The 25,171-nt window shown below is 39.3% G+C and overlaps 2 protein-coding genes and 1 long non-coding RNA gene across 5 annotated transcripts; 2 read left to right on the forward strand and 1 right to left on the reverse strand.

Annotated features, from left to right (window-relative positions):
- Positions 1-1,137: 1,137 nt before the first annotated feature.
- On the forward strand, positions 1,138-11,320 carry LOC146550699 (protein-serine O-palmitoleoyltransferase porcupine-like). 3 transcript variants are annotated; one of them, XR_014890130.1, is made up of 15 exons: positions 1,138-1,293; positions 1,934-2,076; positions 2,175-2,367; positions 3,213-3,256; positions 3,376-3,557; positions 3,647-3,777; positions 3,890-3,910; positions 4,189-4,203; positions 4,311-4,436; positions 4,530-4,630; positions 4,754-4,830; positions 4,930-4,993; positions 5,201-5,286; positions 6,248-8,130; positions 8,705-8,742. XR_014890130.1 is itself a non-coding variant. In XM_085258922.1 (15 exons), the coding sequence occupies exons 2-15, from the start codon at positions 1,941-1,943 to the stop codon at positions 8,804-8,806; spliced, it is 1,389 nt and encodes a 462-aa protein (XP_085115048.1). In that variant the 5' UTR covers positions 1,138-1,293; positions 1,934-1,940; the 3' UTR covers positions 8,807-11,320. The 3 variants fall into 3 exon arrangements, 2 of the variants coding, with proteins under 2 accessions (XP_085115048.1, XP_085115049.1); XM_085258922.1 differs by having other exon boundaries at positions 8,020-8,130; positions 8,705-11,320; XM_085258923.1 differs by having other exon boundaries at positions 1,939-2,076; positions 8,020-8,130; positions 8,705-11,320.
- Positions 11,321-11,402: 82 nt separating this feature from the next.
- On the reverse strand, positions 11,403-12,534 carry LOC146550700 (uncharacterized). The gene is made up of 4 exons (XR_014890131.1): positions 12,423-12,534; positions 12,231-12,262; positions 12,076-12,145; positions 11,403-11,884 (listed from the first exon to the last, which is right to left on the reverse strand). It is a non-coding gene; the product is annotated as an uncharacterized LOC146550700 (long non-coding RNA).
- Positions 12,535-13,235: 701 nt separating this feature from the next.
- Positions 13,236-21,146, forward strand: wdr13 (WD repeat domain 13). The gene is made up of 10 exons (XM_085258921.1): positions 13,236-13,348; positions 13,864-13,951; positions 14,079-14,310; positions 14,720-14,829; positions 15,085-15,215; positions 15,309-15,616; positions 17,860-18,040; positions 18,189-18,330; positions 18,483-18,601; positions 20,255-21,146. Exons 2-10 carry the CDS (start codon positions 13,911-13,913, stop codon positions 20,437-20,439), a joined length of 1,449 nt encoding a protein of 482 aa, XP_085115047.1. The 5' UTR covers positions 13,236-13,348; positions 13,864-13,910; the 3' UTR covers positions 20,440-21,146.
- Positions 21,147-25,171: the final 4,025 nt, after the last annotated feature.

A 25,171-nucleotide genomic window follows, 5' to 3' on the forward strand; every position in this document is an offset into this window, starting at 1 on the left:
CAGTGAAAAAACAAGTAAAAATTATCTCTAGTAGTGCCTATTAGTATGTTATCTAATTTTCTATTTAATTGACTTCTTTTGTGTGTTTGTCCCCCCCTGTTTAGCTATTTTGTTTTTCATACCTTAATTTATAAGTTTTGTTTTATGTTTTTGCTGCTGGAGGAATTTATTATGTGCTCACTAACACTTATAACTACAAAGCAGCTTGCATTATTAGGAAGCAGAAAACCTATCAATCTTAATAAAAGTAAACAACAACAAAACATTTGATTGATTTATCATCTTTTGAAAGCACAATTTTCAAATTGCTTTGACAGGTAAAAGTAGAATACTTTAAATAAATTGCCAGGCGTTATGGCCACAAATCAAAGAGAATAAAATTAAAAGGAAGTTAAGGCCCAGGAAAATATCGCATAAAAGTGGATGCAGGGGACTTTTTAAATTATTATTTAAAAGCAAAATCCATTAATCCCCATTACATGAGGAAATACAACAGTCAAATGGCCTTTTTGTTGATCGTGTTCTTCTTTTAAACCCAGTATTATGGGTGACTAAATAGAAAGTGAAACAAATATTAAGCATAAACCTACGTTGAAATTATGGAAAAGGACACAGCATATGCGTAAATACGCATGAACACTGTTTGTTTTTAGCCTTTAAATCATCATCAGCTTTATATTTTAGGGTTGCACATCGGTGAGGGATCACTCAAACTAACCACTGTCTTTAAGTTTGCATTTATGAATTACTTTAGACGAAGAAAATGTAGGTTATGTTTAAAATATTTATTTCATGCACAATGGTAACATTAAATTAAAACTGACTTTCTGATTGAATTTGCATATTATCGATGAACTAAATGAATAAAAGATCACGTAGATTAAGGGTACATTGGATTTTTTTGCATACGTTCAGAGAGGGCATTCCTCCGCATCCACAACAGTCCCGTCTTCAGTCCATCTGTACGCTGTCCACGTCTCATTGGTTCGGATGCGCGGGGTTATGCAGGGCGACGATTCTGTTTGGACCTTCCTGCTGTCACATTAGGGTGACGAAAGCGAGGATTGGCTGAGATCCGTTCAGCAGCGGTTTAGATTGGCCGATGTGTCGTCGCGTGGCTTCATAGATGGCAGGTTAGTGGTGCTGATGCTGTGACAATGGGAGTCATCCAGATATGCATCATCTGGCCCGAGTGTGCCTGAAAGACAGCAGCAGGACCCAGGCTTGTTGTTATTTTAAAGGGACGGAAAAGTAGCAGCAGAGACACGAGGATCATCCTGCTGCTCTGAGAGGGTGAGTTTTACGCACGGAAAACAAACTGGCATGCTGGGGGCGGGGGGCCTCATAGCTGTTTTTGGTGTGAAGTGGGGTGGGGGGGGGGGGGGGTAGCTCTGAAGTAGGTTGTTAGCAGGACCGCTCACTGCAAGGATCAGTAGCTCCTGCCGGATTTCTCGCATCCATTTACGATGCGTTTGCCTCTCCCTGGACGCACAGCGCTGAGCACGCTGAGGCACTGTTAATGCAGCGGCTGAAGGAAGGCAGCTGTGAGTCAACTCATCCCCTTGGCCGACTGCATTGCGGAGAGAGCATGTCTTGCAGAATAGCATATGTCAAATATTCTCCACATGCCCGAGACCCAGGTCATGGTGTTATTGTGATGAAGTCTTCATATTGTTTTACATCCTGGGATGTATTTCATTGTATCCAGTCTGATGCAACTAAAAATATGTTAAATTACAAGAAGAGCTCTCATCATCTTTAGTGAAACTCTGAACAGCAGCTGTGCTGCATGTGCACTGATCTGTAGTGAATTGCGTTGCATGCTGGGATTTGAAGTTTAATGAAGAGTATTTAGCTATAAGTCACCACTGTTAACACAAATGTTATTTTTGTTGCTGTAAAAATGCATTTTGGCTTCTCTTTGTTTTCTAAGTCTAGTGATGGGAGTGTTCAGCCGACAGAAGTTTTTCCAAGAGCTCGCTCATGGCTGCCTTCTGCCCACAGCTCAGCAGGGCCTGGAGCAGGTATGGCAGCTGCTGGTTATCTGCCTGCTATGTCGACTTATCTGGATGTTCGGTGAGTACAGAGCTTTTGCACCCCAGCCAGTGTTATCAGACCTTCACTTTAATCTCTAATCACATACATTATTCTTTATTTTTATCTGGCTATGTCAGGTCTTCCTTCTTTTGTGAAACACCTGGTCACAGTGGCAGGAGGTTTCTACACGCTCTACCTGTTCTTTGAGCTGCACATGATCTGGGTGGTCCTTCTCAGCCTTCTCTGCTACCTCTTCCTCTTCCTGTGTCGCCATTCTACCATCCGAGGCACCTTTCTCTCCATCACTGTGCTCATTTACCTGCTCCTGGGGTAAGAGAGTCCTCTTGTGTTACTTGACAGTTCAGTATTACACATTAGGTGTAATACTGAACCAAAGAGCTTCTTTAATAATTCATTTTCCCAATGGGGCCACATGAGAAGCTGGAAGTGTTGTGGGGGTTACATAAATAAGCTGAACTCAATCTAAACTGCTATAAGCAATGAAAATGTGAAACAGGCAAAGTGAAAAAAGCCCAAATTTTGTCAAATCACAAAGCTGGTCTTGACAGCTCCATCTCTGGATGTGTAAAGCTTGGTAAGGAAAAAAGTCCTTGTTGCTTTTGCAGCTTCGCTAGCAAAGCTTTAGATGTCCATTTTCAGTCTGCATCAGTCAACTTCTTGTATTTCTCTGTGTGTTTAGTCTCGTAATGATGATTCAAACTGTAATCCTCAAACACAACAATCTGCTCTCTGTAAACTAAGCACAGTTCTATAGATGACTCCAGTAAATAAAAGCTCAGAAGTCAATGTCTTCTTAAAAACTCTGCATTCTACATCAAGATTTCTTTTTTAACGTGAGCTGACATCTGTCAGGGCTAGCAAACACATCTGTCATAAACACTGGTTCCAACACGTTACAACGTGCTTTCACACTGGTTCACATGTACGCATGTAAAACATTTTTAAAAAGCACCTGAATTCAAAATAAAAGCAACAAAGTTTATTGTGATTTCCCCCAATATTTCTTTAAATGTATGATGTATACTTATTCACGCCTAAATCCTAATTTCCAATTGACTTTAAGCTTGTGAATTCGGGAATTTGGCCGATTTGGGAAAACTCAAGGAATGGTCTTTTCTTTTCATTACGACTACCTTTCCTTTTCATTTCATCAGGGAGCTACATATGATGGATACCACTAACTGGCACAAGATGAGAGGTAAGACAGCCATCATTTGTCTCTTAAATGTGATTGCTGTCTGTATACTTTAATATTCCCATTAGTAATGTCTAATTTTGGAATACAACAATCATTTAAATGCTGCTGCTGTCATCCAGGTTCTCAGATGGTGGTTGCAATGAAAGCCATTTCTTTGGCCTTTGATTTGGATAGAGGTGTTGTGACCAGTGTGCCCTCACCCATTGAGTTCATGGGTTATATCTACTTTGTGGGCACAGTCATCTTTGGTCCCTGGATCAGCTTCAACAGCTACAAAGAAGCTTTAGAAGGCCGTAAGCTGGTAGGTGCGATACTATATCTTTTAGATCTGAGTGAGGATTAATTTAAAAAAAAGTGAAAGAACAGCTGATGTTTCCTTCTTCTCCTTAGAGCCTTTCGTGGCTTTTAAAAGTGTCTGTTAGCTGGGTGAAGAGCCAGGTCTGCCTTGTTATTTCCAACTGTGTGGCACCCTACCTCTTCCCTTATTTCATACCCGTTTATGGAGACAAGCTGCTACGAAGGTGAGGAGAACACACACATTCATACTGTAAACAAATGCCTGTGTATTCTTGACTTGGTTTGTGGCTTGCTGTTCTGTTAAGATAATGTGTCTGTCACCTGCTTTGTTTACAGCAAAAAGAGGAGGAAGATCAGGTAATTAATTGCCCACCTCAGTGACTCTGAATAAACCAAACACTGTAGGCATGCATTCCTCATAATCACCATTTGTCCAAAACCTTTGCTTGCATGTATCTACCCACTTCATCCTCCTCCTCCTCTCTGTGCAGTTATATATGTACCAGGAGACCCCTCTCACCCTCTCATTTACCACAACACTTTCACCAGCTTGATGAAGCATAAATCATCACAAGGCAAGTCAATAAACCTTTTTTTGTCACTAACATTGCTCTCTTTATCCTAATGCTACTCAGGGCTACACCAGCTAAGTATGTTTTTTACTCATCTGTAGTAGCCACTCAGTAAAGTCGGACGTTATTTGAAGCTGGATTGTGATATTCATCTATTTCTTCCCATTTTGGTGTCCCTGCATTAGGTGGCTACTGGCGTATGAGAACACACTGTCTTTCCACTTTAGCAATTATTTTGTTGGCTATTTGAGTGAAACTACCACTACTCTGGCTGGGGCAGGCTTCACCGAGGAGAAAGACAACCTCAAATGGTTAGAACTGCAAGCGCACCTGCTAACCTTGAGTGTGTTTCTCTTTATTCACATTTATAACAGGCCACTGCCCATTTACCTTTTACTTTGCAGGGATATGACCGTATCCAAGCCGCTTAATATAGAGTTTCCTCGGTCAATGGTGGAGGTGGTAACATCGTGGAATCTGCCCATGTCTCGCTTTCTGCACACCTGTGAGTTCAAGACAGGCGGCAGCTGTTTTTGCTTTAGTTTGCCATTGTGAGTGTAATGATTATGGCTCATTTAAATAGAAATTCTTATACCAGCTCACAGATGTTTTTGCTCTAATTTCACAGATGTTTTTAAGAGTGTACTGAAATTTGGGACATTCTCTGCTATAATGGTGACATATACAGCCAGTGCCCTTTTGCATGTGAGTCCTATGCAGACTTTTCCTACAATTACTTTTTTAAATGCATTTTTTTTGTATCAGTAACTGGATTATTTTGACTGAAGCTCTTTTACCTCACAGGGTTTGAGTTTTCATCTAGGTGCAGTCCTAATATCTTTGGGATTCATCACTTATGTTGAGCATGGTAAGCAGAGTTTTGTGGGGGGTTTTCTCTTTTCCACATTAGAACCTTTCCATTTGGAGAAGGTGCTTAGGTTTGCACTAATGGCTAATTGCACTCACTGTGAAACACTGTTTCTGTTTACTGCAGTGCTTGTAATTTTCCTCCTATGCTGGAAAAAACTCATCTATTTGTTTTGTTTTAATGCACTGGTCTTGTTTCGTGTTTTAGTGTTGCGGAAGAGGCTTGCAGCTATTTTTAATGCCTGTATACTGTCAAAGAAATGCCTGCCAAACTGCACTCACCAGAACAAAAAGGTAAAATGCAGCTCCCTCGTATATTTGTTCTTCTTCTTCAAACAAAAAACCTTTCAATTATCAACCGTTCAATTATTATTATTTTTATTAAAAAGAATTGAGTAAGTTGAGTAAATATGATCATTTCATATTTGAAACAGGGACAAGATTGATAGCCTTCATATAGATGCTCATTTTAAGGAAGGAGATTTTTTACAGTGGGACTGAGCAAAAGTTCTCCAGGCTTTCTGAAGGTCATTTTCTATTTTTCACTTATTTTCAGAACAGTTCACATTCCTGTGAAAATGCTTAATACTGACCTGTGAGTCATTCAAGGGTAAAAAAAAAAGACAGATTTTTAAGCATGACAGTGTTGCCACACACACTTCCAATGTAGTAAAAACAGAGAAGAGCTTTATAGAGTGGAACACTATCAGTCATGGATTGACCTTCCCAGAATCCTGGACCTCAACATTAATGAAGCTGTCTGGGGTCATTTAGACAGAAAACTGAACAAAAGGCAGCCATCCAGCCTGGAGTACACTTCCTGAAAACTGCAACAAAGCTTGCATAAGACTGTTTAGCTGTTTGAAGATTAAAGGTGGTCATACTAAATATTGACTTTCAATCTTAGCATGTTTCAATAAATCACCTTTTTGTTTCTAGCAAATTATGAAGAAATGAAGGGTGGCTTAAGACTTTTACTTAGCACCATATATATATATATATATATATATATATATATATATATATATATATATATATATATATATATATATATATATATATATATGTGTATATATGTGTATATATGTATATATGTGTATATATGTATATATGTGTATATATATATATATATATATATATGTATATATGTATATATATATATGTATACATATATATATATATATGTATGTGTGTGTGTGTGTGTGTGGGCAGACCTACATATAAAACGCTCATGTAGACTTTTCTTTGTGTACAGGCTGACCTGTGCTCCAGCTGAGATGCATTGCTCTGTGTGGATTTAACAAGATTTATCATGTAGCAATAAAATGTTATATGATGCATCATGGTGGATTTCCAAACGCTACACAGTATGAAGTTAGTATAAAAAGTAGAATTCATTGAGTGAATATAATCAGTATAACCATCATAAATTAAAATTAATGTCAGCTGCTCTGGATTTAACCTGATTTTGACCAGAAAACCACAGCACACTCTGTACCAGTCCATGACAGTTCATTACAGTAATCTTCACCATAATACTACAAAATAATCACTTTATCCTGCTGTAAACCGCCTGGTATTTTTATGCAACCTTTGAATTATATGCAGGAGTTATACTTCAAATTATTCAGTAAGAAATTTCTCATTTTGTGGGGGAAATAGCTTCCTTTCATGAAAAAGGAACACTTCATGTATAGATCCAGTATCTGATTAAAGACTAAAAATGAATTACAACATCACAGGTTAGCTCTAAATTTCCAGTTAATCAAATTTCTCTCGCTGAGCAATCCTCACATATCTCCTGTTTTTATTTCCGTCTTTCACCATCTCTATGAGTGTTACACTTAAATATTCCCACTTGTGTTTGGGGATATTTGCTAACCTGTTTGGAAAGCTGCATTTGAATTTACCTCCCACTTACAAACATTCCCCCTTATTTATGTTCACCCCACTTCAGCAGGACAAGTTAGATGCTAAGATAGTGTGACCACAACTTTATTAACTTCTGCACAATTAACAGCTTACACGGCTAATAAGGGGGGGAAAGGGATGTGTTGAGGATGTCATTCATTTTCCTGCTGCTTAATAAATATCTCCATGCCATCAACTGGAAACAAAAACTCAAATGCATCACCTCAATGAAATTTTGCAAAACAAAAAAAAAGCATACAATGAGAATGAAGTGATGACATTTTTGATATTGAAAAGGACAAATGTCTGAGCAGACTTGCAACTAGATTTGTTGGCATTAGAGTTGCAAACAGCTGCAAAGACTGCTTTTCTTCCAGCTGTTTTATTTGTGAAAATTCTCATTGCACAGACATATATGTGACACTTGAGCAGGAGATGCTCTAAATGGACCTACTTTAGCTCCATACAGCACCAGCTATTTTTCCCTGTTTGTTTTCCCCTCAGAGGAATAAAATTATAACAATTTTATTCCTCATCATCTTACATTTTGATTTACTGTAGCCTTCTTTCATTTCTAACAGGATAACAGGATAAGTCATTATGGTGGAAGACACAAGATTATTTACTTAATGTATTACTAAAGAAGTGTGGACATCAGGTTTTATTGCCATCGCATCTGCTGCGGTTATATTAAAGCAGTCCCGAGGGACTGTCTTGTGCCTTAATTTGACACAATTTGAGAGTTTGCTGACAGGATGCCCAGCAAAAATCCCTTTTTAACACACAGCAGAGCACCGGGAAGGGGAACGTAATCATTTATGCCAAGGAAAAACAGCTTGCATAAACCATAGTACATAATTGGGACATTATTACATTGAAGCCCTGAAATCGTGCTTTTAAATCTTAAGTATTTTGCCATGTTATTAAGTGAAATTGGCTAAAAGAAGGCATTAGTTTTTAAGAGTGTAATAAACATTCTTTGATAATCTTCTTCAACAAATCTGTGTAAGGTTCTCAGGACCCTAATATGAAAATCTTGCAGAGGTTACAGATTTGGGGTAGTAATATTGAGTAAGGAACTTGTTTATTCTTACATTATACCTTCTTCCTCCACAGGGGTTATGGGTGTATATGATAAACATAGCATTCAGTGCTTTGGCAATACTGCACTTGACATACCTCGGCTCAGTGTTCAACTCCAGTGTGGACTTTATGGAGGAGGATGAGGTAAGACATGATAAGAGTATGCTAAGCCCCAGAGGAAAGCGCACATTTTGCAGGATAGAACCAGAGAAGAGATTGGAAAAAGAACATTTTAAAATACAGTAAAATGTGAAATCAAGTTAATGGTATTCAAAAGCTTTAGATATTATCGTTGTGTATATGACTAGTTAGGCCAAATGCACGAGTTGTTTTTGAGGAACCTTTACAAATTCAGGATATGTATAGAAGGCTAGCAGTGTGCTATTGACGTAGCATTGTGACATACTGAAGTCCCAGCATGTTTAGAAGATTAAAGGTGTCTATATTTATATGCCCTGCTATAAAAATGTGGAGCTCACTGTGACATATGAACGTGTGAATTGCTGCATAGGAATGTAACCTTAGTTGTGATATTTATTATCAACAGTTAAAGTAATTTATGGTTTTGCTGGATGAAAGGCCTTAGATGAAATTATTTTCAGTCAGTAATGACAAAAAAAAATCACATTTTGTAAAGATCTTTCAGGAAAAGGTTTAAATGATACTATACACTATACTACTACACATTACTGGACTCACTATGTACATCCCCTTACAGGATAATATCACCCATCATACCATTCAGAAGTGGTCAGAGCTGAGCTGGAACAGCCACTGGGTCACATTTGGATGCTGGATATTATACCGCCTTATTCTCTAATAATAAGAAATGAAGAAAGAGTGAAGGAAGTAATAATGAGAGATGGAAAACTGGTTCTGCACTTCTGCACTGTGACTTTATCCTGCATCAGACCGAAGAGAACAGAATCATCCTGTATACAACAACGAACCAACATTCAGTGTTCAGGTTGCACCACAAGTTGGCTGGGTAATCTATTATTCTAACCTGCTGGGGACTAGTTTTGATATCCATGAAATGATAGCTCGCTCCTCATTTCTTTTCTCTGCGTCGCTCCCTTTTTATCTGAGCCGCAGTTATCGAGCCCTCATGTTGTGACAGCGGTTACCGATGTCTCACTGTGAGTCACAATCAATACCTATCAGCATGGTGGATATTGGCCGCTTGTTTCTGTGGACACACAATAAAGCCCATTATCTAGGTTTCAGCGTCGACTGCGGCAGATGGCCTCAGTCGACGTTTCTCTTCCCTTTTTATGTTATAAAATCGTTTCAGTTTAAAGGGTAGGGGTGGCAGTCATCAATGTCTTCTTATAGTGAATAATTTCTATGAAATGACCTAAATCAATAGTGCAATTGTAGATCTCTCAGTATTTTACAGCTTCCTCCAACTGTCTGTGCGTAGTACTCAGCCCTTTCTAAAAAAAATAAAATAAAAAATGCTCAAAAGAATATGAAACAGCTGAGACTGTAATTTTCAGTGAATGTCACTCAAAAAGAAACGACGAGTACATTTGTGAAAATGTATCTCTGCAGTCCACACAGTCGGCATTCCTCTGTCAAAGCTGGTGTTCATCAACCATCATTAACATCGAAGGCTCCACTCTGCACTGGTGCTATGCAGAGCTTTGCAGGTGCACGCCTACTTGATATAGCTATCTCCTGCCACTTGGGGGTAGTATCAAGAACAACTGGAAATGTGGGTTACTTTTTGTGTTTGCTTTGCTGTTGGTCCTTTGCCTTTATCCACAGAGACTGTATATGAAAGACGGCCACCTCAGCCTCCTCTATTTGTGAAGTCCCATTTTAAGCCTCTAATTTAGCTTAATGGCTGAAACCATCTTTTTGTTACTTTGTTTTTTACTCAGAGGGCACCGTATTTTCCTGAGGAGGTGTATTGCTACATTGTGAGCTAGTGCTAGCTTGGTTAGCAGTCTGCATTCATCAAATGCATTCAACAAAAATGCTATAAAATACAACCAATACTTTAGTAATTAGTGCTAAGTGCTTTTAAAATAAACGAATACAGTTTCACTCACTCACACCGCAAATCTTAATTTAGACAAGCTAACTTAGACAGCTAGCATCCTAATCAACACCCACCAGCGATAGAGGCCACAGCTGCTTATTTGTTGGACATTTTAATATTAAGCCAGTGGGGATTGTTTCATCATGGCCATTTGAAGTATCTGGCACCTTTTCCTCTTTATGTGAACGCTGCTGTGGTTGTTCACTTTTTGGTTCAACCAATCAGCATTCAGACTATTCACCGGTATAGGAGCAATGCACCTCTGACCTGTTGGAGGAGAGCATGCAAACATGTCTCCTTAGCACCTTCTTTTGGTTGTGTTTTCCTCATTCTGTCCTCTGGGTAAACACATAGAGCTACACCAGCAGCGGACAATAAATCAGCTTTGACCCAACCACATCAGACATTTTTTAATTGCCTCCTTTGATTGAGGAATTGCCGTTGGTCTTACGCAGAGACCTACTCTTGCCTATTTTCAGTTTATTGTAGTTAACAGCAGAGACAAAACTTTCCTATAGTTTAGTTAGGGTGTTAGCTTTGGTCTTTTCATGGAATTACTATAAGAAAAAAACTGAAAATGACGAGTCTCGTTCTTTAATAGAGCTTGTCTCTTGAGCATGTGTAAGACAATGAGGAATTAATTTTGAATGAAAAGAGCACAGATTATGGTTACAAGGCAGCAATTTTATTGTCAACAGTAATGATTTCCCTTTTAGTGAATTTTAGATAAAGACAAATATTCAGTAAGTCCATGAATTAAAGTTTGTGGTGGAGTTTCCTGGTGTTTGTATTTAGCTTTGTGTTAATTTGTTAATTTCATTTGAACTGAATTATTTCCTCTTGCTTAGAATAGGTTGTATTAGTATTTTTAAAACTCTGTTATTCCTCAGTGCAGAAAAAAAAAAGGTTTAGAATCAGGGTAATTTAAAATGTGATTACACGATATTAAATATTCAATCTTAACTACAGATTTTTAATACACGGCTGCTTTTAATGACACATTTATGTAATTAATGATGATCTGATAAAATAATACAAGTGTCCAGTCTGTCTTTCCTTAATCTAAACTGTCAAAGGAATTGCTTCTTGCCTAGCATGTCGTGTTAGATTAGAGCCTGAATGTTCGTCTCTGCCCAAGAACAAGTGCTCAGTCTTTGCAGACCTAACATCACTCAGTATTTTAAAACCTGTTCTGATATTTACTTTAGGTCAATGTTTTTTCCCTGTAAATGTGAAGGCACTGGTACACCTGTGATATTTTTATAAAATTTGTAATGAAACCTGGAATGTTGTCTTTGTTTGATTCAGTGTCGACATTTCAGAGATTTTGTTTTCTTTTTAAAAAAACAAATGCCATAAAAACATGGACTGCTGTAATAAATAACTGTTTATTTTAGTGATTTACAAAAATAATGTATCAACTGTTACAAAGTCAATCATGGCATTAGGGTGAGTTGAGAAGGACTGCATGATTTTTTTGATTTTATTTTTTGATCTTTAAGCAAAGATCTGGTCAAACCTGGAGTCTATTTCTGAGCATCCAATAAGCTAAAGAGGACAATGTCAGGAAGGTGACAGAAAAAGGTTGAACGACAGATGGTGATGGATGGAGATCAGGTTAAATTTTTTTTTTTTGCCACTGCCAGGGGTGAGCATATGCTGTATTGCCAGGCCACACAACAGCACAGTCTGCAGGCTCTGGGGAAAAGAGCAAAATGGAGGGAAGGGGAGGTGCGCTCAGCCCTGTCTGCCCCGAGGACCCCCATGTTTACGACGGCAAGACCCAAGCAGTGTCTCCAAAGCCATCTTCACAAATGCCTGGAAGTTATTGCTTCTCTCCCTTCGGCTGTCCTGCGAGGGGGTAAAACACAGACAGATACCTTCACTGGGGACACAGCACTTCATTTCACCCCTATGTGCCACATGTAGGGGATTTCATATGCTGCTCCAATCTGTCAAAATCAAGTCTGCACAAAATAAATGTCTTTTCTAATTATTATTAATATTTTTCTTTAAATAATATAGTTAATATAAATGCTTACCTCCTTGCTTCTTGTTATCATCTCCTTTCTGATCACCTTTCTTCGGCTGCTCTTTAGGACTCTGAGGTTGCTGTGAAATTAAAGTAAAACGAATAAACTCAAGCAGCACAAAATGCAGATTGAGACAAGAGTTAGAATAATAATGACATTCCTACCTTGGTAGTTGACTTCTTGTCCGACTTATTACCTGAAAATGGCACAAATATTCAGATTAGTTTTAAACATTTGGCAGCAAGGCCAACTTTTCTGTAGCTTTTGCTGATTTTATTGGACATGGAGCTCTGGTATGCAAATAAATTAAAATATATTTTTGTATTATTAGGGTTTTTTTGTTGCATGCTACTAACCTTTTGTTCCTGGCATTTTGGCTATCCTCCAGAGTCGATGGTGGGTTTTTTTTTGAGAATGCAGTGCTTAATGTGGTGTTCAGCTCGGTCATTTATGGCCCGTGCTTGTGAATGGCTCTGTCACTGGGGCCCCTTCGAGAAAGAGCACCATGAACAAGCAAAGAGCCCCGTCAGCTTAGCAGCACGCCCTACAGCTCTGCAGGTCTTTGCTGAGCCAGGCGAAACCTCGGAGCTGACCTTGTAATACTGCCATTGTGAACCCACTGGAACCATGTGTTCACCTATTGTGCATGGCAAGAAAGTATTTTCATCATATTACAGGCAAAGTGATCATGTTTTTTTTTTATTATTATTGTTGTTATTTTTCGGCTAAGTCATGGATCACACTTCCTCCCACATTGATAGAAGGTAACACTTTGTCCTTAGAAATTTAAATGTTTCTGCTACATATTGTTACACTGAATTGGCCTCCAGCCTTGTCAGCACTTTAGGAGTGGATGGTTTTGGCAGGGATCATTAAGTTATACTCAGATTTGCAATGCTTTGCATTTTCTGTGTGGACTAGTAAAATATTGCTGATATTAATCAATTGATTATTTTGCTTCTCAGCGGGTCAAAGTGATCACCATAATGCAACCAAACCATGCATAGTTTTTTCCTATAAGTAAACAAATATAAAGCCCTAATATTTTATTGATTTCTGAATAAAAAAAAAACCTATAGCCGTGTACTTAATGAGTTAATGGACTGTTAGATCTTTTGCACCTCAGTCGATCCATGGTCGGTTAATTATTTTGAATGTAACGTTAAATGTAAACGCTGTGAATCATCATCCGGATTCAGCAGCTCCACATCAGTGACTGGGCTGGTTACAGTGTGTCACGTGATTTGACAGAAAAAGCAGCGATGGAGAAAAGCTAAGGAAGGTGAGCGATTCTAGCCGTATTTTACTGAGTTTCTTTGCTCTGTGATCACCAGTCATGTCTTATACGCTGTATTAAATTGTTAGCTCGTAGACTGTGTGTCTAAGCTGAAAATTGAACGGGAAAGTGTTTTTTATGAGCAGTAGTCGCATATGATGTTGTGGCTAACTTGCTAAATGACAGGCTAGCGCTAGTTTAGCTCGTCTGCTTACATTGTTTCGAGAAAATAAAAGCGGAAACCGTTCAGCAGATTATGTCGGTTCTCCTTACGGATTGTTTTCTAGTGTCAAACTCGCATTGCATAACATTTCAGTAACACAACCATTCATTTGCCATTAGAATTTGAATCATTGCTACCTTTGACGCTGAGGATGTGATGGTGGGGGTAATATTTCAGTTTTATCAGCGCATCATTAATACTAGCTTGTCTTTTTTCGACCTCATACAGTTGGTACATGCTATTTTTTTTTCCGTTAAAGTTGCTAATAATGTGAATTTTGTGTTGTGTCTTGTGACAGGTATCTGCCCTGGTAGTGGCTTCCTTTTTACCCAGAGTGCTTGTGGAATGGCAGCAGTTTGGCAGCAGGTGTTGGCAGTGGACGCAAGGTGAGACTCAGTCAGGCAGCTGGCTTTAATAGTCCAAACTGATGACGAAGCCATTCAGACGTGTAATTGTATATGGATCATTTGTGAGTTATTGCCTGTGCTGTGTCATTTCTTTCCCCTTTTCCAGGTACAATGCTTACCGCACGCCTACCTTCCCACAGTTCCGAACTCAGTACATCCGCCGACGCAGCCAGCTGCTCAGAGAGAACGCCAAGTGTGGCTTTGAGCCAGGGCTGCGCAGGCAGTACCTGAAGCTGCGCAGTCAGCTGCTGGCCCTGCGCTACGGGCCCCTGTCTGAGCAGAGCAGCTTCAGGGCCAGCAGTGTGCGCAGCTCCCGCACCACACTGGACCGAATGGAGGTCAGACCCAAAGAAATAGAAAGGGCAGGAAAAGTAGAACAGGCGAGAGAGTAGGCGGGTGTGGTTGCACTAATTTGGGGGGAAAAGATTTTAAAATAACTTAAAGCTGGAAAGGAAGTTTAGGATATAAGAGCCATCTGGAAGGCTTAATGTGAGTTTTGATCAGTGAGCAACATAGCCAAGCAACACTTTGGTTGCCCGTTCATATTAAACTGAGCAGCTTGGTTGAAATTGCTGGCATTGCCCATGTAAGTGGGCAGTATCAGTAACTTGAAAATGCATGGTAATTTCAACAAGTTTTCAACATTTCGTGGTTGTTTTTGTTTCATGATTGTTTGAGGTCTTGAGTTCTTGCACTCACTCCTTTGAGGTTCTTTCTCTCTCTGCGGCCCCTTCTGCTCTCTGTCAGGACTTTGAGGAGGACCCCCGTGCCCAAGGGGCTCGTGGTCATCGCCGGTCTGTCAGTAGAGGCTCGTACCAGCTACAGGCCCAGATGAACAGAGCCGTCTACGATGAGAGGTACCCAGAAGAGTGCACTCAGAGACCAGCTCACATCCAGCATTTTGTCTCATTGCTTTAAGCAATTAAATTCATTTTTGATTTACTTCTGCTATGAGTAGATGCGTTAGTTTAGATTTACTGGCCGTAATTCTAGTTATGTGGCACTGAGTAATGACTGGATCTCTTATATTGAGTGGTCAGCTGTAGGCAAGGGTTGTGAGGTGTGTTTTATTGATTATGTGCTTACGTGACAGTTTTTATTTGTGACCTCAGGCCTCCGGGCAGTTTGGTGCCCACCTCAGTGGCAGAGGCCAGTCGTGCCATGGCAGGAGACACAACATTGAGTGAAAATTATGCTTTTGCTGGCATGCACCACATATTTGATCAACATGTCGACTCTGCTGGTAGGTAAATGGTTTTGAATTCATTATAATCAATGTGTATACACTGAAAATCTCCATGTATTCCACGCTTCTGTCCTCTTTTTGTTCTTTAAGTTCCACGTTTGCAGTTTGCCAATGATGACAAGCACCTCCTTGCTTGCTGCTCACTGGATGGCACTCTGTCCATTATGACACTCTCACCACCTCCTCCCAGTGTGAAGGTGACCCTAAAAGGTCATGGAGGTCCAGTTACAGACTTTGCCTGGTCTCTGAGCAATGACATCATTGTGTCGACATCGCTGGACGGGACACTCCGTATTTGGAATACAGAGGATGGCCGGTGCATCCGAGAGGTCAGAGACCCAGAATCCAGCGAGTTGCTCTGCTGCACCTTCCAACCCATGAATAATAACCTTACTGTGGTGAGTCCCATATTACATGTGATATAAAAAGATAATACCACAAAACAAAGAAAGTTGAACTGAAATAAAAGTTACTTTTGAAAATCACCTTGAATGAAAGACTAAAATGTGAAAGATGACTAAATAACCGAGGCTAATTGAGTACAGTGAACTCATTATCGTGTTCAAGAAGCCAGTTTGAGAGGATTTGAGTTTTTTAACATGGCGTGTTATCATCAGCTATCAGAAGACGGGTACACTGTTCATAAATGGATGGACATGGTCATCTACAATACTCAGGCTGTGGTGTTTAAACGAAGCTTAACCCTTTAGAACCTACCATAGAACCAAGTCCGCCAGAGCTTATTTTTATATTTTTACATGCTGTAGGGAGCAGTTCAAGTTGCTATACATCAATACAACCATTATAGCCCAAATTTTAATAATATCTATGCATTAAGTCCATAGTAACTACATAAATTGCAAATAAGTGCAATAAACTACAAAAAAAATTGAAAATCATTTTTTTACACATATTTCTAGTTAGAGAAATTTCTAGTTTCTAGTTATATACTGCAGGGAAAACGAAAAAATAAATATTATCATGCAAATTTGCAAAAAAAACAGCATGTGCATTATTATAAACTATTTCCAGCAGTACAATTTGAGTTTTAAGCATCCCAGAAACGATACGGAAAAGCATGAAGTCAAACATAAAAAACACCAGTGTAGGCTTATAAGGCCCTGAAAGTAAAAAACTAAATTTTCACAAAATTGATGCCACTTCCGGTTTCGGGCAGGTATTGGCGGATGTGTGATAGTTCGCGCTGACGTCTATTCCCACGTAGGAAGTGTTATGAACAGCTGATTGGATCAGCAAAGCCTGTTTCTGGAATATTATATTGTTGTTGCTGCAAGTGCTTTTTATGCAATCTTTGCAAAGCTATATGTGGAAGGAAACCTAGGACAAACTGATGGCATAAGTTGTAAGTACAACTCCTCCGGTTTCAAATGCAAAAAAAATTATTGCGCTAGCTTACGTGGTTCCAGTTCATTTAAAAATAGTTACGCAAAATGGAGCATGCCTGCTCCGATTGGTTTTAAAGGGTTAATTGGTGCTAAGTGGATCCAGTGTGGTGCTTCCATAGTTTAGCCTTTCTGATGCTTGGTTTGAACTTTAGCAGGTTGTCTTGACCAAGTCTGTATGCCTAAATACATTGAACTGATGCCATGTGATTTGTCTTAGCAAACAGTTGAAAAAGTGTGCCTAATAAAGTGGTTGCTGAGCATATATCCTTGGTTGCAGAGGATATAATTGATGTATTTTATTTTGCATTATTTTGCTTTAATGTGTATTGTTTGAAAGCATTAAAGGGATTAGTTGCTGAAAATATTACAATAAATGATGGCTTTCTTTGAAATTCCTAAAGAATCTTAAAGCAAGGTGGATGAATGACAGTCAATAATGTGTGAGTGTGTAGACTGGATGCATGTTCTCTTATTGGGTGATAAATATAACATTTAAAATTGAAATTCAAAATTTCAGGGGCTCGGACTTTAGTTGCAGGCTTCACATTGAATGTGCGTGCTAGTTTTTAGTTGTTGTTAAGATATGTTAAGACGAGACACTAGTTAAACCTGAACAATAACTGTGTAGTCCGTCACCAGATGTCTGCTTACACCTTTACTGTTTTCCGCATGCTTAAAGTCACACTTCAGTTATCCGACACTTTTGGTAAAGGCTGAAAGAAATTACCTTTCTGAGTAACCTCAAGGGACATTTACAGCTTTTATTTCCTTCAAACTTCATAGCGCGCTCTGAAATTAATTCATTGTCACATTTATTCCAGATGTTTCCCCTTTTGTGAGTAAAGTCTAAATTAAGCCTTTCATGCTGAGGCAATAACCTCCAAAGAGAACCCTTTTATCCCAGTCTCAATAACTAAATGAATACTTCCACTGTGCAGACATTGATTAAAATTTTAGAATGAAATGTCAGCCTTTGTGAAGTGGTAAATGTGACGGATAATTTGGATTTCACTTAGCTGTTTGATGACAAATACTTTAACGGATGTACAGAATGTAAGCTGAAAGACGTGTTGTCACAGCAGTGTCCATTTATGCCTCATTAAATATAACATGAGAAAGATAAATTTGGGTTTCGCAGGTTAAATTACAACAGAAAGAAATGGTGCACACTGTCAGTTTCTCCGTGTAGCGCTGTGGAATTATTAAAGGTCTTCATTCCCGGATCTGTGTTCCAGGTGGGAAACAGCAAGCACCACCTGCAGGTGGTGAACATCTCCACTGGGAAGAAGGTGAAGGGGGGCTCCAGTAAGCTGACAGGCCGCGTGCTGTCTCTCTCCTTTGATGCTCCAGGGAAGATCCTTTGGGCCGGTGATGACAGGGGGAGCATCTTCTCTTTCCTCTTTGACATGGCCACAGGTACACCTACCACATTTACATTTGGAAAAGGGCCACATTAGAAATTATAATGAGTTTTTCTCTGAAGAGTATGTCTGCTCTGGAGGGTCAGCAGCTGATCTGTTTCTGTCGGTCTTTGCTGGTTTTGTTCCTCCCGACCCAACCACAGGGAAGCTTACTAAAGCCAAGCGTCTGGTGGTGAGTGAAGGCAGCTCTATCTGCAGCATATCCGCTCGTTCCTGGATTAGCCGAGAGGCCAGAGACCCCTCGCTGCTGGTTAACGCCTGTGTCAATAAGCTTCTGCTGTACAGGTCAGTCTGCAAGATCAAGTCACTGTTAATTAATAAGCAGCTTTGTTTCCACTGTGCAGATTTTAAAGCTGTAACATGTTTACTTGTAATATCTGTTTGTGATTATGCTGTTACGCTGAATTTGACCAGTTATGACACCTTCACATTGGCAGGGTGGTAGACAACGAGGGAACACTACAGCTGAAGAGAAGCTTCCCCATCCAGCATGGATCCCAGCTCGTTCATAGCATCTTCTGCCCCCTCATGTCTTTCAGACAGGGGGCCTGTGTGGGTAAGAAGTCTCCCAGTGTTCCTGCTGTAATATTTGAATACAAAATTAGACCATAGTTTATATCCTGCTGCAGGCAATTCAGTGTAAAACACTGACCAAAATAGCATACCACTGCCTCTGGAATAAAACAACAAAAAAAAAAGACAATTTTTGAGAGAGAGAGTACTTTTCCTATGAAGTAAATTGCTAACATGAGACCAGCACGGTTGCAGTGAACCTGTTATGCTTTTATTTATTTTCTTAATTTTCCTTAATTTTAGATTTATGGAAGTTTATAGCAAAAATGAGCCGAGTTTAAAATATGCATGTCCAACCTCTGAAAGCCAGAAGCTCAGGCTATTTCATGTCTTAAAATAGATACTTTCACACATTTATTTAGAAGGTGCTTGCCAGCATTTAAGAGTTCAGTAGAATTTACCCATAAAATATGTGACAACATGAAAGAACTATCTGTGTTTTTGCTGTTTTTCCTGTTTTCAAGAAAAGCATGCAAAACACAGATAGTTCTGTAAATAAATGAAAATGAGTTCTAGTGCTAATCCTCCAGGGAAGTTGGTTTGTCAAGTCATTTGAGATTAGAATCAAAGGTATAATCAGTATTCAAGGAATATTCCAATATTTCCCTTGTGATGATCAACTAATATTTCTGCTCATCCTCACTCAGGCTTCATACTGCTCTAAATGCTTGGTTTAGTCAGGAGAAGAGCTCAAATGGCCTCAGAAAGTGGATGAACTGAGATTATTTTAAACTGTGACTCATCTAAAGCTACTCTGGTCATGCAAAGTCCAAGGACAGAAATATGGAGCCTGTGTGTGGATCCCCTTTTATAAACTATAATGCTGCTCAACCTCAAAGTCTGTCCTTGCTAGATTTAATGGTTTATTTTCTATCTATCAATCATTTTTAAGACTTGTTTTTATTATTAGGTTTGTGTCTCCAGGCAAACTACTGTTAGTTAACCTAATGATTCTTATTGGCCTGTTATTCTTATTATTTGTTGTTGTATGAAAAAGAAGATGGAAAGTATAAAGAGACTCTTAAAGATATAAAAGAAATGTTTGAATAAGTTCAGTTAAAATCAGTTGTGTTTATATAGCACCAAATGAGAGAACAGAGAAAACATCAACCATCAGACAATTCCCTTTGAGCAAGCACTTGGTGACAGTGGGAAGGAAAAACTCCCTTTTAACAGGAAGGAACCTCCAGCAGAACAAGGCTCAGGGAGTATAATTTTATTTTCAGGTGGTCATGCAACATCTGTCTGTTTAAATCTGTCAGCAAGCTAAGTCATCAACATTTATGAATAAGCTCAACCTTCATTAAGCGCTCTCCTTCGTGTATAGCCTGTGTTACTTTCTCTTCATGCTGGAAGTGGAAAATAAACAAGCTGTGTGTCTCCGTCCTCTTGTCAGGCGCAGTGTGTGACCACCTGTGCATTTCTGATTTCGCCCAGTATGCATTAGAGTGTGCAGATAATTCTGTGTTGATTCTACTTTCTGCTGGAAAGAGAAAAAAATATATAATATACATCCTGTTGTTGTCACAGTAATTAGTGTGCACCTTGCCTAGAGACAATCCCAAATTAAATCTTCTCAAGCTGTCCTTGTAATGTCTCCACGCCATTTCTTTTTGTGTTTCTCCCTCTGCTGCAGTGACTGGCAGCGAGGATGGCTGCGTCTACTTCTTCGATGTCGAGCGCAACACCAAGGCGATAGTAAACAAGCTGCAGGGTCATGGGGGTCCAGTGTTGGATGTCAGCTTCAACTGCGACGAGAGTTTACTTGCATCTGCTGATTCCACCGGCATGGTCATCATCTGGAGGCGTGAGCAAAAGTGACTGATCCACTAATGAAAAAAACCATGTTAAAAATTTAAAAAAGCTTCCATCCACTGCATATAAAAAGCCTGCTGCTCCTTAACCGTCCAATAACAAGTCTTTAGATTTTCACTGGAATGTAACAGGCTGCGTCAAATGTTTAATGTAATGATACTCAAGTGCAATCAGAACGCCATGCTGTGTAGGTAGGGATGTCTTAGAAATTCATGGTGTGGGAGGTGGGCTGTGTGTGTCAGTGCTCCTACAGCTGCAGCTGAGAAATGGCTTTTTCTTTTTTTTTCTTTGGTTTGTAAAGAATGAACGAGCACTAATACCATGCATGTGTCATGGCTGACCTCAAGTTGGGTGGATACGACCTACTTCATGTGAAGAGAACACATAATTTTCCAAAAAAAACAAAACAAAAAACACTTTATATCACACTGACAGTCCCTCTGGCATAGATCTAGTTCACTATTTATGTAACTGTTATTCAATCAGTGTAATCAAGTGTAGTAAAATGGCCTTATTTGCTTTCAGTTGCTGTTTTGCATTTGAGACCATGTGCATGAAACTGAAATCCGGATCAGGCATATCAAATCATGACAAAAAAGATTAAAGGGTGTTTGTACTTAACCTGTATGTGTGTGCGTGTATACTCGGGTCAAGCTGGTTGCTGATTCATTTAATTTATTTCACAAATCCACAATAAACTATTGTAAATGTCAGTTGCCTTTGCTGCCTTTTTCATGGCATACATGGATCTCGGTATAATTGGAAACGGAAATGTGCATACCAGAGGTGCTCAGAGTAGTAAAGTGGTCAAACCTACAGTGTAGGAGAATATTAGTCATAGTGTGGGTCTTCAAGATCTACACTGGAACAGTCATTTCTGGTGTTCAGAGATGGTTTATTGTATATGGAGAGTAGGGCTGCCACGATTAGTCGACTAGTCACGATTACGTCGACTATCAAAATCGTCGACGACTGATTTAATAGTCGCGTCGTTTGAAGCTTTGTAAGATCCTGAAAAACGCAGGAATAAGTAGCAGGATTTAAGAGTGTAATAACGGACTGAAACAGAAGATGGCAGCACTGCATGTACAAGGATACCAGCTGCCGTTAAACCCCGAAAAAGAAGAAGCAGCGTCCCAGAATTCATAGCACAGCCCAGCGCAGTTTCCAACAATGGTGGCAGCTAGTTAGTTTTAATATTGCTCTTATTATTCTTTCTGGGTCACAAAATAAACATTTAACATATTTTCAGGCGAGAATGTAGCTGTGTAAACCTCAAATATCTGCTCAGTTTATCAAGACACCGCATATTTTCAAAAGCGCTCCGACGTTTTCGGAGACGTCTGTTACCCACTAGCTCGATAGCTAGCCGGGGGCTAGGCTAACTAGAGCCGTGAGAACACCGGACTCCCGGCAAATCTTTTTCAAACCCACCGCCGTCTTTCGCTACTCAGGTTAAACATGATATATGAGTCACTTAGATAACTTAAAAATGTAATTGTTTGGCTTTTTTTAGTATTTCATTTGTTCCTGAGTAAATCGGTTTGGCTGAGATTAAAGTTATAGTTTTTACACAGCTGAATAAACGTCAAGCAGACAGCTGATCATCAGAAGTGTGAGATGCTCGAGAATTTACTCCGGTGTCCTGTTATATTTTAGATAGCAAGGAGTTTAAACTTCACCGAAACAATCTGCAAATTTCATTAAAATTTAATAAACTATCATCTTGTCTTTATTTTTAGTTAGCACATACCTTAAACAGTTAAAGCTGTAAGCTAATGATAGTTATATAAGAGCAGATGCTGCTGGTGCAATAAGCTGTACGTTTTACCTCCAATGGATGATGATCTGATTAGTCGACTAATCGCAAAAATAATCAGTGACTAGTTGACTATCAAAATAACCGTTTGTGGCAGCCCTAATGGAGAGCGGTAAATTCTTCTCTGGGTATAAAGGTCATCCTACCAACATGGTCTTAAAGACTAAAATATAACATAGTTCATCAATCTGGTGGCAAAATGCACTGGATAGATTGCTATTCAGTAAAAAGGACTAGATGTTACAGTCCCTGATAATGCATGGGGACTGTAACATCTAGTCCTTTTTACTGAATAGCAATCTATCCAGTGATCTTGACTTTTCTGATCTTGGTTGATTTTGCATTCTGCCTTAATGCTGAGTGAAATCGATCCCAGCAGGTGGCTGTCCCTCCCTGAGGGACGGCTGGTTCTGCCAGAGGTTTCTTCCTGTTAAAAGGGATTTTTTTCCCTTCTCACTGTCGCCAAGTGCTTGCTCCAACGGTGTTCTTTTCATTGTTGGGGTTTTCTGTTTTCTTTGTATTATTGTGGGGACTGTACTTTACAATATGAAGTGCCTTGAGGCGACTGGTGTTGTGATTTGACACAAATAAAACTGGATATTGAATTGAAATATCTCAAAAATCTCTATACCTTAAATATTTTGTATCACTTGTGGATGACTTTCACTTTGGTGATTGCCCTCTTTCTTTTGCTAATCTAATAAGAAATGTAATCAGATTCTTGATAACCATGGTTCCATATTTATAAGCCAATCCATTACATACACCTGGGCAACTAATTGTTAATGCAAATCTCTAACCAGCCAATCACAGGGCAGTAACACTTAGACACAGTCAAGCTGACATGCTGAAGTTCAAAACGTGTAACAAAATGGGGAAGAAAGATGATTCAAGCGACTTTGGACGTAATGTGGTTTTTTGTCCCAGATGGGTTGGTCTGGGTATTTCAGAAACTGCTGATCTGCTGGGTTTTTCCCACACAGCCATCTTTTATAGACAATCATGTGAGAAAGAGAAAATATCCAGTGAATGGCAGTTCTCTGGGTGAAAAAACCTGCTTTGAGTTGATAAAGGCAACAGTAACTCAAATAACAACACGTTACAACTGAGGTATGTAGAAGAGCACTGCTGAACACACACTACTTCTAACCTTGAAGTAGATGGCCTAGATAGCAGAAGACCACACTGGGTGGCACTCCTGTCAGCTCAGAATGGGAAACTGAGGCTACAATTTGCATAGCATTAACAAAATTGAGTAACAGAAGATTGCTAAAACATTGCCTGGTCTGATGAATCTCAATTGCTGTTGCAACTGGGCTCAGAACTGGGTGTAAACGGCATGAAAACATGGATCCACCCTGCCTTGTGTCAGTGGTTCAGGCTGCTGCAGGTGGTGGTCTGGTGTGGGGAATATTTTCTTGGCACACTTTGGGCCTCTTAGCAACAACTGAGCATTGTTTAAACAACACAGCGTGACAACACCGAGTTTTGCTGCTGTACTCATCTTCTGACGACTGCTTCCAGCAGCATAAAGCGCCATGTCACGAAGCTCAAACTGTCATAAACTGGTTTCACAGTCACCAGATCTCAATCCAATAGAGGACATCTGCCATGTAGTGGAACAGGAGATTCACACCATGGATGCACAGCTGACAAATCTACACTGTGATGCTATCATGTCAACGTGGACCAAAGTCTCTGAGGAAAGCTTCCAGCATCTCGTTGAATCTGTGCTACAAAGAATTAAGGCAGTTCTATAAGCAAACAAGTGGCCAGTGAGTGTATCTTGTTCCAGTTTGGCATCAAATTAAACACTAGAACTGCTGTCACTTTTTAATCTGATCACCATGTTAGCATGTTGATATTAGCAGTGAATTTGAAGCACTGCTGAGTACTGTTATTAGGGAAGTTCCTTTATGTAAGTTGTCACAAATTGCTCACATTATCAATATAGTGCTTTTGTCAATACTTCCTCTTTCTTTCTGATCCTTTAACTGATGTTATTCTTCTGAGCATCCTGTGAAACATTTATCACACTGATCTGTATCCCAAATACTTTTTTTTTAGTCACTCACTCATGACGGCTATATTTGGTGTGGGACATAATTATTTGATCCCCTGATGAATTTGTAAATTTGCTCACTTACAAAGAAATGAACTCCAGTTTTCATGGTAGCTTGATTTTGATTTTGATTTTTGGGGGGAGTCACAAGAAATCAACCAAAAATCCTCATTACGGAAAAAGTTCTAAACTGAATTTTTGGTTGATGTTCTGTTTCACTCCATTAAAATGAAACAACCATATAATTAGAGTCTGTTCATTTCTTTGTAAGTGAGCAAACTTACAAATTCAACACGAGATTAAATAATAATTTCCCCCTCTTTAGATGTACAACTTGAAGACTCATAATATTTAAGCTCCACTGAAAACAGTGTTTAGTGGAGTTAACTCGTCTTTTCTGAGGAAGTGTAGCAACACTTACAGGCCTTTGTTGGTTGTGTGAGGTCAGAGGACTGGTTAGAATGGCCTCACTGGCCATGGTGGTGTCACGCTTGTTGATTATTTTTGTGTGGCTAGTTTAACTAAACATTAGTTGCTTTTATTTTAATTTAGATAATGTTTCTAAAATTTAAATGGGTGGAAAATATTATAGAATTTGCAGTAAAAAGAACTATTAGAAAAAATAATATTAAAATGACTGCACACCCCTGCATTGGAAATCACTGCGCTCACAAATTGTGACTGCAGTTTGCATTGCAGTCTCTACACAGTGCAGAGAAAAGAAAGAAATTACCAAGTGAAAAAGAGATTGAATTAAAGTAATTGAAAAGCACAGCGTTCAAAGGAACCTGTAGTTTCAAAATTTCCAGCACAGCACTTTCACACGATTACATTCTTCTCAAGGTTGGTAAGGAGTT

Source organism: Mchenga conophoros, linkage group LG20 (genome assembly GCF_057382185.1).
Source record: "Mchenga conophoros isolate Kocher_MC1m ecotype Shallow Benthic linkage group LG20, M_conophoros_male_GT1.1, whole genome shotgun sequence".
Taxonomy (NCBI): Eukaryota; Metazoa; Chordata; class Actinopteri; order Cichliformes; family Cichlidae; genus Mchenga; species Mchenga conophoros.